The 15,040-nt window shown below is 41.7% G+C and overlaps 1 protein-coding gene across 2 annotated transcripts in view; it reads left to right on the forward strand.

Annotated features, from left to right (window-relative positions):
- Window positions 1–15,040, forward strand: part of SASH1 (SAM and SH3 domain containing 1) — a 189,715-nt gene that overhangs the window by 131,961 nt on the left and 42,714 nt on the right. The window contains exon 1 of one of the 2 annotated variants that reach the window (XM_005211030.5): window positions 2,957–15,021. The exons of the other annotated variant lie outside the window; for it this stretch is intronic. Coding sequence (XP_005211087.1) covers window positions 15,010–15,021 — 12 coding nt within the window. The 5' untranslated portion in view covers window positions 2,957–15,009. Of the gene's footprint in view, window positions 1–2,956; window positions 15,022–15,040 lie in introns of those variants that run through there. 2 annotated transcript variants of the gene reach the window in all.

Below are 15,040 nucleotides of genomic sequence, written 5' to 3' on the forward strand. Positions count from 1 at the left end.
TGTGTGAGGGCCAGGGCTTATACTGAGATGTAAATAGCCCACTGGCCCTAGTCAGGAATGCCCAGGCCATGAAAGTTTCAGAGATCATAAGGTCTTTGTCACCAGACCTCAATGCCTATATTGATGCCTGTCATGCTTTAAGATTTCATTTGCGTTGATTCATAGGTTCCCCCACCCCCAGAACTGGCAGTCGATAATTGCATGTTGTTTCACAATAAATCCATATGCACATTCTTGGTTTCCAAGAGTATGAAGTACTAAAGATAGTTACCAGGGGAAGTGAAAAATAGCTTTCTCTTTGCCAGAGGGGAATCTGTTCTCTGCTGTTATTCATTAATAACAAACTTCTGTTGTGAGTGTCAGAGTTTTTAAAAAGAGTTTCTGGTTGAGAACTTAACGGGATCCCTTGTTAATCATCTGAATGTGTATTTTAATATTTTTCATTTTATTTTAGTAACTTGTGTTTTCCTTTACCTCCTGCAGGAGGAAGGTTGTAAGAGTTCTCATTTTAAGCTTTCACCTTTCTGTGTTGAGGTTCAGTTTGCCTTCTGATTAAGAAAATGTTTAAAGGAATTTATGCTCTCTGTCTTTCTGGGATTTCAAGCTTTTTACTCAAGGCATGAGTGAGTGAGTGAATGAAGTCGCTCAGTCATGTCCGACTCTTTGCAACCCCATGGACTAGCCTACCAGGCTCCTCCCTCCATGGGATTCTCCAGGCAAGAATACTGGAGTGGGTTGCCATTTCCTTCTCCATTACTCAAGGCATACATTTTAGTAAATCATAGTGTTTGTTTTTACAAAATTGGTAGGTAAGAGTTGGTGATCTGTGCCTGAAATTCTTGCAGTGAAATCTCTTTTCAAAAAATTTGTAATTGTCAATTATTTGATTATGATGCTATTCAGCTTATTTTAAAAAATACAATGTATATGGAAATATTAAAGCACCAGCAAGGGAAATAAAGCACAGAGCTCTTAGAGTCCATTGCAAGCATCTATTTTAGTCCTGTTTAGTTGTTTCACTTTATACAAACTGTGTTCCCGAAAAACTTGGAATTATGTTTTTGAATCTGGAGTTCCTTATGAGGATGAAGCAATTCTGGTGAAATGTTTTGTGAAGTTGAGTTATTTTGTAAAGCAAGTCATCGTTTCATAATTGATAACTTTTTACATTTGGGGGAATTTAGAGTTGGGAAATATTTGTGCAAGGAGAGCTATGTTATCACTGTGGAGTTATAATAATACCTTACATCCGTATGTGCATCTCCGCATAGCCTTTCATTCCATTTCTGAATATAGCTTTGCCAGGAACCTGGGGAGCCATGTGGCTGAACTGTGTCCAGATTTCGGGTAACGGAGACACAACATCAAGTGGTCATTTCTTTCACTTTTTACAAAGCACTATTTTAAGTGTTTCCTTGATTAAGGACTTTCAAGGTCACAACTAAAATATCCCTATAGTGTTGGCCTGATACAAAATTGTTAAATCTTTTGGGGGCTTTCTAAAATTATAAACCATAACCTTGGCTCTCACCCCTGGATGGCTTTTACTAAGGTTTTTCAGAGTCATTTCACCTGCCTCAATGACAGCCATTGTCTTCCAGACAGAACATTCAGGTCTGTTGTTATGCATGAAAAGATAGCTAGCTTTAGTCTAGTCTAGAACTTGCTAAAAGATAATGTGCTGAAAGCCAGGAGAACATTCCACAAAGTTAACTTTTTTAGTGGTTCTTAGGGGCAAATGCCTTAATTTCTATTATGGCCAAAGAAAAGGGCCACTTAGTACAGAATGCAGTTTAATCACTTAATATAGAATGCAGTCAGAGAACAGAGATCATGCTCTGGGGGTGTCTCTCAACAGGCAGAATGATGCTTCTGCTTGTCCAAGAGGCTTCTATAAATCCAAGGTGCACTTTTTAGAGTCTAAGACTCTGGGTGGAACCAGATTTTTTAAAAGAGGGCTAAATAACAAAATTCTTGAGTATAACTGATGAAATGAAAATGATTCTTATTTTGAATATGTTTCTTTTATTAGGGTGAACTTCTAGACAAAGTCCACAAGTTAAAATTTATCAGAAATTTTAGTTTTGTTTTTATATTACAAAGGTATCAAAAGAAAATAGAAATGAGTGCTAATAGATTTGTTGTTTGGGGAAATCCAATTCCCAAAGAAGACCTTTTTTAATGACAATACATGATGAGTTTACAGGGTTGTCTCCCACCTATAGATAGTACCAGTGTTTTTAAAGAACACAATTTTCATTTTTTTTGCTAACTTTGAGTAAATATTTATTGAATGCATAAACTGTGAAGATTCAAACACACCTAGTTTTAGAGTTGACATTGTAGGTCCAGTAAACGTATCTTTATGAAAACATTTGACCTTCTTTCTACCGTCATTTTGCTCTTAAATTATGGTGGTTCAGTCGGTAAAGAATCTGTCTGCAATGCAGGAGATCCTGGTTCAATCCCTGGGTTGGGAAGATCCCCTGGAGAAGGAAATGGCAACCTGCTCCAGTATTTTTGCTGGGAAATCCCATAGACAGAGGAGCCTGGCCAGGCTACAGTCTATGGGGTCATAAGAGTCGGACATGATTTAGTGACTAAACCTACCTACCTACCTTGAGAGAATAGATTCCAAGCATAAAAATAACTTAGATTTCTAAATGTTAGTTGTTATTGTTTGCTTTTAATGGTATTAAAATTTTTTCTTTTAGTCTCTTTTCCTAGAGGATTTGTTTTTTCATAACTTAATCTATGGATTTTAGCTTAAAAGGATTCTAATTGGCAGTTAAGTTTTGATTTGTGGCTAGAAAATGGTTCTGCTTGTTGTAACTTTAACACTTATACTCGCTAGGCTTAAATACAGGATGGTTGGATGTCCACTTTGGATCTTTGTTTCTTGAACAGAAGAGCTTTACTCAACTTGTTTGACTTCTGATTTGACCAGGAGAAAGAAGAAAAGTTTGACCTAGCCTTAATTTGCCAGAGGGCTTTTGTACCCTTGAGACTGCATGTTTATGCCATGCCGTGTTACACTGTGCCCGCCCTGGCACCCCCCCCCCCCAAAAAAAAAATTAGCACTTTTCTAAATCTTGCTGAATAGCTTTTATTGATTCTGGTCTTTTAATGCACACTTGAAGTCTTGAGATAACTATTCAGACTTTTATGGATACCTTCTATAAATTTCCTTTGTATTTGGCTGGGTGGGAAGAAGAAATATTCCTCAATTTTAACAGACGTGATTTTGCAACTGAAATGATAGTACAATAGAGACTTATTAAAATTCTCTTTAGAAGAGTGGAAGAAATGATTCTTTAGACCTGTAGTTTATGGTGAGACAGAGATAAAATCAGTCTGTTGAAATAACATGTAACAAAGTCTGTGAGAAACATGAGCTTTGTTCTCATTGGACATAAGCTGACCAAGAACCATGGCTTAGATGACTTCTTGTCATTTATTCCACACCACCCTCTATCCCCAGCCTTCTCCCTGGGAGAAGGGCCAAAGTTTGAGGTATGTGTTTGCTGTGAGTCCTTAAGATCATCATCTTTAAACAGAGTTAGGCAGGAAGGAGGCTCTGGCCTGGGGAAGGCCAGGCATTTGCCCAGCGTGGGCAGGCGAGGGGGCTGGTTAAACTCACAGACGTGAGTCAGACTTTGGGTTCAGATCCCAGCTCTGCCACCTATTAGCTCTGCAAGTTTTTTCATCTTTTTGAGCCTCCAAACCCGAGCCAAGTATATGTACCCGACACGGGTGTCTCAAGTATTAAATGGCACCAAATAAACACCCAGTGAACGCCAGCCTCTATTACTTTGTGTGACGATCGTCTGCCTTTCCATTCGCTGGCATTCTTGAAATGCTTGAGTTCCCGTAAAAGTTTATTTTTGTGTGTGCCATTAACATGGGAGCAGTGCTTATGTTTTTGCATATTATGGCAGATGGCTAGAGTTTTCAGAACAAGCGTAATGTAAATAATGTGTATTTACTTGGTTATGCCTTTACCCAACACATAATCAGTTTATTTTCTGTTTCAGAAGGCATAAGTGTACGTGGGCTGAGTAGCGGCTCTGGTATGATTTCAGTAACACACGTGACCTTAGGATTAGTGTCTGGGAAAAATGATACTTAATTGTTTTGAAATTATCTACGACTGTATAGTGACAGTGAGATGGGCTGATCGAGCATGTGGTTGTGTGCTCATCAACCTGTTATGTTGGGGGCTGCTCTTACTGCAGGCCCAGAAATCATTGGGAATTTGGCTCTTTGCACCTGGCAAACTAGGGCTTCCCTGGTGGCTCAATGATAAAGAATCTGGCTACTAATGCATGAGATGTGGGTTTGATCCTGGGTTGGGAAGATCCCTTGGAGAAGGACATGGCAACCCACTCTAGTATTCTTGCCTGGAAAATCCCACGGACAGAGGAGCCGGGTGGGCTGCAGTCCTTGGGGTCACAGAAGAGTCACACAGGACTGAGCGACTAAATGACAACAACCTGGCAAACGAGCCAGGAACATCTCTATCTTCACTGGTTTGTACGGTCACAGGGAGCTGAGGGTCCTGCCTGCAGACCCTCCTCAACACATCAGAGATCACACGAACAAAAGCAAACAATGACAAAATATCCAGACACAACGTAATCTGAGGATTATGTAACCTATTGTTAGCATTTTAAAAATTTAAGAGTTTGGAGGCACATTCTGGTCTGTTTTGACTTTTCTTTTTTAAGATTTTCCTTTCATCCTCAGCTTCATCTTTATTTACTTTTTTTTTTTTTTTTTTCAATTTAAAAAAATGTTGGCTGCACTGTGCAGCTTATGAGATCTTAGTTCCCTGACCAGGGAATGAACCTGGGCCCTTGGCAGTGAGAATAGAGTCGTAACCACTGGACTGCCAGGGAATTCCTTGTTACTTCTTTTATTAGGTCGAGCCATGTGAACTGGAAATATTAGCTTTTAACCTCTAAAAATGGCAGTTTCATCTGTCCAACCTAATGCATAAATACCAGACAAGACATACAACATTTTCCCTGCTAGCCGATTATATCTAAATAGAGATACTTGTGATATCATATGGGTTAAAGATTGGCATTTAGATTTGCATTGCCAATTTCTTATTTTGCTTTTGGGATGAACCTCAAGGAGATTGGGGTAAGAGGATTTTCATTACTTGCTTAATGATATTGTTTCATTCCGTGTTAATTCCTCATTAAATCTTCTGCTCTGATGCCAAATCTTATGATAATGGGTGGGCTGGTGAGAGACCCAAATGCTATCATGGTTCATGAGTCAGATTCAGACTGAGGGTCACTTCCAGCGTAAGCCAACTTACTAAAGTCACAGGCTGCCCATCACTTGTTCAGAGTTCATTTGAACTATAAGTTAACAGTTACCCATTATATCAAAGCTCTTAGAACTGTACTCAGTCACCAAGGGGATTCATTTGGAAAGCAGTATTTTAACACACCAAATTCTAATTCAAATCCCAATCACAAAATGATTTCTATAGAAATATCCCTTTATTCTCTTCTCTGCCCCTGTTTCTCTTTGTACTACAGTTTCTGTCATATCTTGTTGACTGAACTATTACTAGTATAATTCTAATCGCATTGCATAATTAGTTCCTACAAGGACACGTCTTGCCCTGTGCTTTTGACCCAGATGAAAGAATGTAGATGAAAGAATGCCATCGTGAACATTCTTTCCCTCATTCATTGTGCAAACATTATTGAATACCTACGACAGGCCAGTCCCTATCCACAGGGGTTTATATTTGAGAAGAGACAGAGAAGTGGACAGCATGACTGAGGGCTTAATTGGAATATTTCTACTGAGCGTGTGACGTGCACACAGAAACTCCATTAGGCTCAGTGAGGGAGTGTAGAAAGCCCAGAAAAGATGACTGAAGCTCAGCAGTCGCTCACCAGGAGAAGGAAGAGAACTGTGTCAGGTAGAGGGAGCAGCAAGGCCAGTGGGCTTAGGTGAGTGAGTGAAGGTCACTCGGTCATGTCCGACTCTTTGTGACTCCATGGGCTGTAGCCTGCCTAACTCCTCTGTCCATGGAATTCTCCAGGCCAGAATTACTGGAGTGGATATCTCTTCCCTTCTCCAGGGGATCTTCTCAACCCAGGGGTTGAACCAGGGTCTCCTGGATTGCAGGTGAATTCTCTACCAGCTGAGCTACCAGGGAAGCCCTGGGCTTAGGTGAATAGGTGGGTAAATCTTCACACTTGGATCATATCAGAAAATGGATTAAAATAATTTGATTTGATTGTTTAGTTGTTGAGTCATATGCAACTCTTTTGCAACCTTGCAGGTTGTAGCCTTCCAGGCTTGTCTTTCCATGGGATTTCCCAGGCAAGAGTACTGGAAATGGTTGCTATTTCCTTCTCCAGGGGATCTTCCCAACCCAGGGATCAAACCCTCATCTCCTGCATTGGCAGGCGGATTCTTTACCATGAGACACCTTTAAAATAATATAGATTTTCCTATCGAAATTTTTACTTCCACGGTATTGATTCTATTCTTTGCTCATTCTTATTAATATTTACAAGTTGGTTCTGTGATAGGTTGTTTGGTCTGCATTTCCTTATGACTGCAATTTTTTTAAATTGAAGTATAGTTAATTTACAACACTATGGTAGTTTTAGGTGTACAGTGAAGTGATTGCATTTCTCACACATACTCACATATTCCTCTTCAGATTCTTTTCCACTATAGGTTATTACAAGATCTTGCAATATAGATTACAATATAGTTACCTGTGCTATATAGTCCTTGTGGTCTATCTGTTTTATACATACTAGTGTGTATATGTCAATCTCAAATTCTTAATTTATTTCCTCACCTCTTTCTCTTTTGGTAACAATAAGTTTGTTTTCTATGTTTATGAGTCTATTTCTGTTATATAAATAAGTTCATTTGTATCTTTTTTAAATTCTACGTATAAGTGATACCATATGATATTTGTCTTTTTTCTGATTTACTTCATTCAGTATGATAATCTCTGCACCCATCTGTGTTGCTGCAAATGGCATTATTTCATTCTTTTTTATGACTGCATAGTATTCCATTGTGTGTGTGTGTGTGTGTGTGTGTGTGTGTGTGTGTACACACACATATGTACATACATACATACATACATACATGCCACATCTTTATCTGTTCCTCTGTCAACGAACATTTAGGTTGCTTCCATGTATGACTGCAGTTCTAAAATTCATATCATTATGTTTTGCATCTTGTCTTTGAGGCCTCATTTAATTGAATTCATATTCTTCCTAAACTATTTATAACGAGAAGCAAGTGTTGAGGCTTTCTTCCTGCTCCTTGAGTTTCGTGTTCTTCTGATAGAGAGATGGGGATCAAGAATACAATCACTGTGTTGGCCCATGCCTTTTCTCTCTCTCTCTTTCCCCTCCTTGTTACAGTTTGGGTCGTTTCATGCATTTCTTTTCATTTTGATCATGCGTGGGTAGTTCAGGTCACATTTTCTATTTGTTCTGATATAATGAGGATCACTTTTTGACCCATTTGCCATACTGCCAGATGATGCGGTGTTTTCTTTATTTATTTTGTGATCCGTTCATGTTTGTTGTTGCTGTGTGTGTGTGTGTGCCAAGTCACTCAGTCATGTTCGACTCTTTGTGACACTATGGACTGTAGCCCGCCAGGCTTCTCTGTCCGTGGGATTCTCCAGGCAGGAATATTGGAGTGGATTGCCACTTCCTTTTCCAAGAATCTTCCTGACCCAGGGATTGAGCCCTTATCTCCTGTATCTTCTCATTGGCAGGCGGGTTCTTTACCACTAGTGCCACCTGGGAAGCCCCTGTTGTTGCTATAGCCTAATGTAAGAGCCCGAGGAGGGGGAAACCAAACTGAGCTGGAATGTGGTCTTCACTGGGATACCTGGGCTCAGACTTCCTCCTGCTAAGAGTTTGCTAAACGTTCTGCATCACTGTTCACATTGCTTGCTTAAGGTTGGAGGAATGGGTCTGCCAGAGCCAGCCTGCTTTTAATTCATTCCTCTCATTCCTGGTGAATTTCTAGAGGCTTCTTTCCAATCAAGACCAGCTTTACACTTGACTTTCCATCTTTTCACTCATTCCTCTCCTGAAGCGGTTTCTGCTGCTCCTAGAGCAGAAGATAGAGAGGGCCACACACTTTACTTCCTTTTCTGTGTCTTCAGAAATTTGTTTCTTAACTTGATCATGTAGTTCTGAAGTTTAATATGTTAGGTTATGTATCTTTGGATGCTCTTGGTGTAGAAATTTTGCCAGTTTTTAGTAATTGTGTTTTTTAGGGCGCTGTTCATTTTGTTACTTGTTGTGGGAAGAATATTCTGTGATTTAGCTTTCAGCAGTCATCATGACCTGATTGTTTTGCCAGTTAGATGACCACAAACAACCTTTCTTGCTCTAACTGATTCATTTTCTAAGGATTCAGCCAAGATTTCTTCTGTTTGGAAGTAAATTTGCTTATTATTTATTCAACAAACATAAGGAGAAGTATGTTAAGGTCATAGATCACAACTCTGGGAGGCACCGTAGGCCCACCTGCCTCCATCTTCAACAGATGCCCATGCCAATTGGTGGCCTAAGTTTTGGGTCAGAGGAAAGAACTTGGTGTCTGCACCTTCCCTCCGTTGCCATGCAGGCTCCACCAGTTCTCCATATTTTTACATTGTCATGTGCCTAGTCAAGGTTGTTTAGCAGCCCTGTCCAAGAAGGCATCATGCCTGATCCATGAATCAGTCCATCTAAGATGCCATAAAAGCAATGTGACTTTGCAAACACCACCCAGTCCCTTGGGAGACTTACCGCTTCTGGGATGAAAACTTCCATCAGCTCTAGAAACTAGAGCCTCAAACGCCTATGTAATTGCCCTAGTTGGCAGTCTTGCTCGGAATCATCCTTTTTCCATGGCACGGGCTGTGTGAGAATTGAAGGCACTTGGGAATGAGTGGGTTTGGTGTTTGGCTTTAGTCTTTAGTGTGCCTGACACCATGGATGTGTTTTGGGTAACACTCCCCCACTCTTTACAGAGAGAGCTATAGAATTGTTGCCTACTTTCCTGTAACTTTTTCATCTCAACTTCCCTATTTTGTACGACCAGCAGGGGTCTCTGACCTGTGGGCAGGGTGACGTAATCTCAAGCAGTCAAATCTTCCAAAGATTTACAGAATGGAGGGGAAGTCGGTTCCTTTTCCGTCACTTAACATCTCTCTTCCCCCCAACTCCTTTCACGAGAAGGAAACGCATTTTCTCTGCTCCATGGAAACTTGCAGAATCATGATGGGTGAGCTTACTTGTTACTGAAATCTCCCTAGACTTGGCTGTAAGGTTCCTGAGGTCTTATATTTTCTTTCTTCCTTACAGTGAGAGTAGCAACATTATTTGGGGGTAACTAAAAGCAATTTAGAGTTTGTGAGTTTTAAGCAAAAGAAGAGAGTTTATTGGGGATCATAGTATCCCTTCCTTGTTCCTTTGGCTTTATAGTTCATTTTTCAATAGTTTCTTTCAATGAATTAAGTGCTGACAAGCCTTTGCCTCTAGGGGATGGTAACATTACCTCAAATTCTCACATACTTTATACAAATACGAGTATCATGTAATTATCTTCTCCTCCTCTGCCTCCTTCTCCTCCGCCTTCAAATCTGGCGACAACTAGTTAATTTTGAAACTGCCAGAGATTATTTCAGTGTTACACTGCACCTCTGGGAGAAGAATGGAATTTCATCTTTTTTTCCATATGCTGACTAAAATCTCTTCATTTCAGAGGACAATGATGTCACCAGCTAATGAACAAAATATTTCTTGCTAAACAGATGAGTCCTCCCCTGACTCCTTTGTGAAATAAGGGGGAAAAAAACCCACAATGTGTTTCCTATTTTATATAGTTACTCTGACAACTCATTAACACTTTTGAAAGTAATTCTAACTTCTTCAAAAAGTGAAACGGATTTTTATGTAAACATAAAGAATAGCACATTAACTGGATGGCTGTGACCGGAAGGCCCCCGCCGTGGCCGGACGGTGATGCCTGGTAATGCTGATATGAAAGCCAATATACTGCCCCTAAGGTAGGGAGTGACCTCAAATGCATCACTCCTTGGATCAGTGGAGGAAGATCAGGCATGTTGGAGGGATTATGAAATCAAGCTTGGAGAAGAGGAGAGCCGTGAAGCTGTTGTTGATCGGTGTCACATGCTGTTTATAAAGGGAACAGCATCAGCTGAGCTCTTCTTTGACTGTCCAGATAGGCAGGCATGTGAGGTCAGTGGGAGCCATGTAAACAGCGGACTTTTAGGCTCATACAGGAACTTGGAAATGTCCTCAAAGCCATGGTGAGTGCCTGTCCCCTCACTGAAGCATGTCTCAGTTTCCCCAACCAGAAGTGAGTTCACCCATTTCTGAACCCCTGTATCTCTTGGTTCCTCTTGCCCATTTATCACAGTTGACTTATAGTAATCATATGTCTGAATTTCTCTTGGGACCTTCCTACCCCCAGACTTCTAGATTATAACCTTTGTAAGTCCAGGTCAAGCCAGCTTACTCATGTACTTTTGATTCTTTTCCCTTCCTAATGCTTTATTTTTTTTTTTAATTTTATTTTATTTTTAAACTTTACAATATTGTATTAGTTTTGCCAAATATCGAAATGAATCCGCCACAGGTATACCTGCTTTAAATCAGTACATCCATCCATTGATTCCAATCAGGAAATATCTATTTATTGTAAATGGAAAAGAATATCGTGATATTCAGTGTTAGCAATTGTGTGCAGAAATAGGTATTCTTTTTATACTCCTTGTGAGAATTTAAAATAATAAAATGTTTCTTATGAGCAAATTAATATGTATCAAAAGACTTAGCAATATGCCCATTATTTACCCATCAATTCAAAAATCGAATCACTTATTCTAAAAAAAACCCGATGTACTAGACACATTAAAAATTTTATGACACAGTGTTCATCGGAGTATTTTTTATAATGCTGAAAAATTAGAAACATGCAAATGTTCCAATGATTGAGAGCATTATTTAAGTAAATTATAGTAGGTATCTATGACTGAATACCATTGAATCATTAATGCAGTGTTATATTTTATTTGCTAAATATTTGTTGATGTTGGCAGACGTTCAAAACATATTAATTTTTAAAAAACAGGTTATAAAACAGTTTGAGCAGTGTACATTGAGAACCCCAGTGTTTCTCCAAAGGAAACCCTGAGAGCAACAATGCCTCTCAAAGAGGGTCACAATTATAAGTGGGCACTTTGTTTCCATTTACACCTGTGTTCATGTGAGGGAGGCTTTGGGGGCCCTGATAGTGACTGTAACTGGGGGATGGAGCCGCTGAAGATCACAAGGTCATTCTTTTTGTGTGTTTATTTTAAAAAAAGTAACAGAGGTGTATTGTGTGTGTGTGTGCATATAGGCACGCACACGAAGAAATAAGCCTAATGTTTCTGATTAAGAATATATAAGCATTTTCTTTTTTCCTGTATGTATATTTTCCAAAATTTCTAATGAAAAATAGATCATGTATTAATAGGGATAAACAATAAATGTTGCTGAAATACAGACAGAGAAATGGAGATGACAGTGCTCTTTGTCTTCTTGAAGTTTAGTGAAGGGCTAATAATAATGCGATAACATACTGAGCTCAGTCCCAAGATACTCTGTTGGGCTGCTGTGCAACCACCTGGGATAAGGAAGATGAGGAGGAAGGCCAGGAAGGCTTTCCAGAGGAGGTGACACATGAACTGAATCTTGAAGGAGGAGTAGGAGCTAGGGAAGTAGATGGGGCAGGCAGAGATCATCCCAGAAAGGAACCCACAAGTGCAGAGGTGTGCAGCCACATGAGAGATGGGGTGTCTGAGGTGCTGTGAGGAAGTCGGAGGATGGGAACCAGGTGCTGTGAGTGGCTGTTCCCACATAGTATCCACATAGCTGAGCACAGCATACACAGAAGCTGGAGATGCTCTGACTGTACAGGCCTACATTTCACAGTATGGCTTTTGAACTTTGCTCTGGGGACCTAAAGAGCATTCCCTTAGGGTGGGAGTCAGATGCTCAAATCTGTCCTCTGCAAATTTGCACACCTCTTGTGTGCTGGGTAAGTTCAAGTCCACTACCCAGCGAACAAGACCAGTGATGCTCCTCCTTCGTGAAGTGGATCCGCCCTGTTTCCTTCTTGCTTCCACCGAGAAACTTCCCTGGCTCAGCCTAGTTTTTCAAATATCCTGAGATTTCCTCTAATACAGAGCAAGGGCTGGGAGCTACGGGGCTGGAGAGTCTCAACTTCTTCAAATTGTGCGTGGATTATCTGCCAAAGGCCCACCATGGGCACCCTGCATACGTGGCTTTCCACATGAAGTATCTCCATAAATATCTGACTCCTCCTGTGGCCATTTAAAAAGGGTGAGTAAGGAGCAGGAGGCCACTGTGAGGACAAATAGGAGATAGGTCCTATCTTTCACCCGCCTCCCAGAACCTGGCTCATCAATGCCTGCCTCCTGCAATCTTACACTGTAGAGGCTTTGCAACCTAACGGGCTCCCCTCCCAGTCAAGGTCTCCCTTCATCTTCTCAAGAACCCTAGGGGGCTTGCCACTGCCTATTTTATAAATGATAGTTCACAAGTGGCTTAAAGGGGACCTCAACCTGTGTCTGCAGGACTCCTGTGTTCTGGCTCCGAGCGCCACTCAGAATCATCTGTGCATCTCAACAACCTGCCCAGACTCAGTCTCGAACGTTGGCTATCATCACTTGCTTTCATGTGTCTTCCTTGCTTTTGCTATCTACACGGGCACCTAAAACAGCAGTTTGTAAGAATTAAAATAGGTCTTATTTGAATTCCGATCAGCAATAGAATGCAGATGTAATAAGCACTTATTACCGAGCTCCAGTGGTCAGTTGTATGCAGTTATGTACACCATTTGTAAAAACAACAATACTTGTTCAAATGTACGTGGAGGTACACCAAGCCCCATAGAAGTAGAGGGATTTGCTGGAGGACTTGGAAATTAATCCCAGGCTGTCCTAGCTCCAACGTCGAGAAGTATTTCCCCACCATCTTTGGGGCGTACACATTTTCTTAGTTTCCATGAAATGACAGAGAAACTCAAGTGAGATGTCTACTGACAGCCTTACGGAATTCTAAGCACGATGATGCTTGCAGTGTAGTTGTCAGTCTTGGGTGAAGAAAGCCCAGGTAGAGTTAGGGTGGTGCAGGAGGGAAGCCATGAAGCATCCCCATCGTCCTCTTGCCATCTACCATCTGGGAGATCAGGTCATGCAGATCCTTACCCCAGAGGCTGGGAATTGCGAGCGTTTGATAAATCCCGGTGTTTGAAGTCTGACATTGGGAAAGCACCTGTCACCATTTATGGTACACGTGGGGTTTCCCAGATGGCGGTGGGAAGGGGGCATATGTGAAACCAGAGAGGGCGTCAGGGAAACGGCTTTGTGAAATTGGAAAGAGGTAGCCTAGGGAAGAAAGTTCCATAAATGCTGAGAGGAGACACTTTTGGGGGGCAGAAGAATTGAGGGAAAGGGAGTTTCGTGAAGAGTACACGTGTGTTTGCTAAGTCGCTTCAGTCATGTCCGACTGTTTGTGACCCTATGGACTGTAGCCCACCAGGCTTCTCTGTCCATGGGATTCTCCAGGCAAGCATACTGGAGTGGGTTGCCATACCCTCCTCCAGGGGATCTTCCTCACCCAGGGATCGAACCTGAGTCTCTTATGTCTTCTGCATTGGCAGACGGGTTCTTTACCACTAGCATCACCTGGGAAATCCTCATGCAGAGTGAGAGAATCCCAAGGCACCCAAGGAAGGAGAACAGGAAAGGTGCCCAGGAAAAGGAGCTCTGGTGGTCAGTGGTACCCCCTGGGATCTCTGCTGTGTGATGATCCAAAAAGAGTTGGGGGTGGGGGGCCCTTGCATAGTGTAAATAAAGATCTGCACGGTGGGAGAGGCACCTAGGAGTGAGCAGTTCAGACTGCAGTGGGAATACATGACTTCCCCAACTGAGTGAATTTAGCCCTGAAAATACAGACATGGCCTGCAACCCATGTCTTGGATTCTTCGTAGGGGTTTTCAGTCCTGCCTTTTGAAATGATATTCTGTTTGAGTAGCAGCATGTGATGTCGCTCCCTAGACAGCCCTGAGAAAATTAAATGACCATCTCGTGACAGAGTCCCCATGCTCAAATTTTAGAATCCAAGAGAACTCAGCTGCTCCGAAACAACTGATCATTGAAATAGTTTGGTAAGACAGTTTTAGAAGCATCAGTGAAGGAGAAACGTCCTACATTTACTCTAGTGGCTAAAACGGAAAGAATAAAAAGCAGGGAGAGAGACAGAAAGTGACAACTTTAGGAGAAAAACCACAATCATAAGTTTTAATTCGGGAGTTTCAAAAATAGCCCTTGGAAGGTGTCTATTTTCAATCGCGACGACTCCCTTCAGGGGGTGTTGAGAAGACTTATCTGCAAAAGAGATCTTTTTTCAGTTCAGTCACTTGTGAGGGTGAGTCCTTGTCCCGGACTTGCTCAGATTCTCGCGTTCTTTTTTTTCTTTCTCTGGAATTCCATAGACAGTAATTAAGGAACTGGAGGCCAGCGGGAGGTCAGGGAGCCTTCGTCAGTGAAAACAGGGATTGTTTGCCACGTACAACACTCCCTTTTTTCCTTGTGGTGAATAGGAGATTTGCTTAGAGCTGATGACTTATGCCTTTCTTACAAGTTATGCAGTGAGCGAGGAACTGGGAGATCAGTCAGCAGGCAGCAAGCGGCTAATTGAAACCAGTGTCTTCACTTTCTTCTTCGGATCGTAAGCTGTCCCGGCGGAGCCTGCCCGATCATGTAACTCCCCGGGAGCATGGTCCGGGAGAGCCTCACCATCACTTTGCGATTACAGAGGGGTCGAGCGGGAGTGAAGAAGCGCTCCAAGTGGGGAGCGGGTGGGGGTCCCTGACACGCTCAGCATCACCCCCGAGGCCTGCTCAATGCCGAAGCCGGTAAGTTTGCTGGACTCAT

This window comes from Bos taurus, chromosome 9 (assembly GCF_002263795.3).
Source record: "Bos taurus isolate L1 Dominette 01449 registration number 42190680 breed Hereford chromosome 9, ARS-UCD2.0, whole genome shotgun sequence".
NCBI classification, from domain to species: domain Eukaryota; kingdom Metazoa; phylum Chordata; class Mammalia; order Artiodactyla; family Bovidae; genus Bos; species Bos taurus.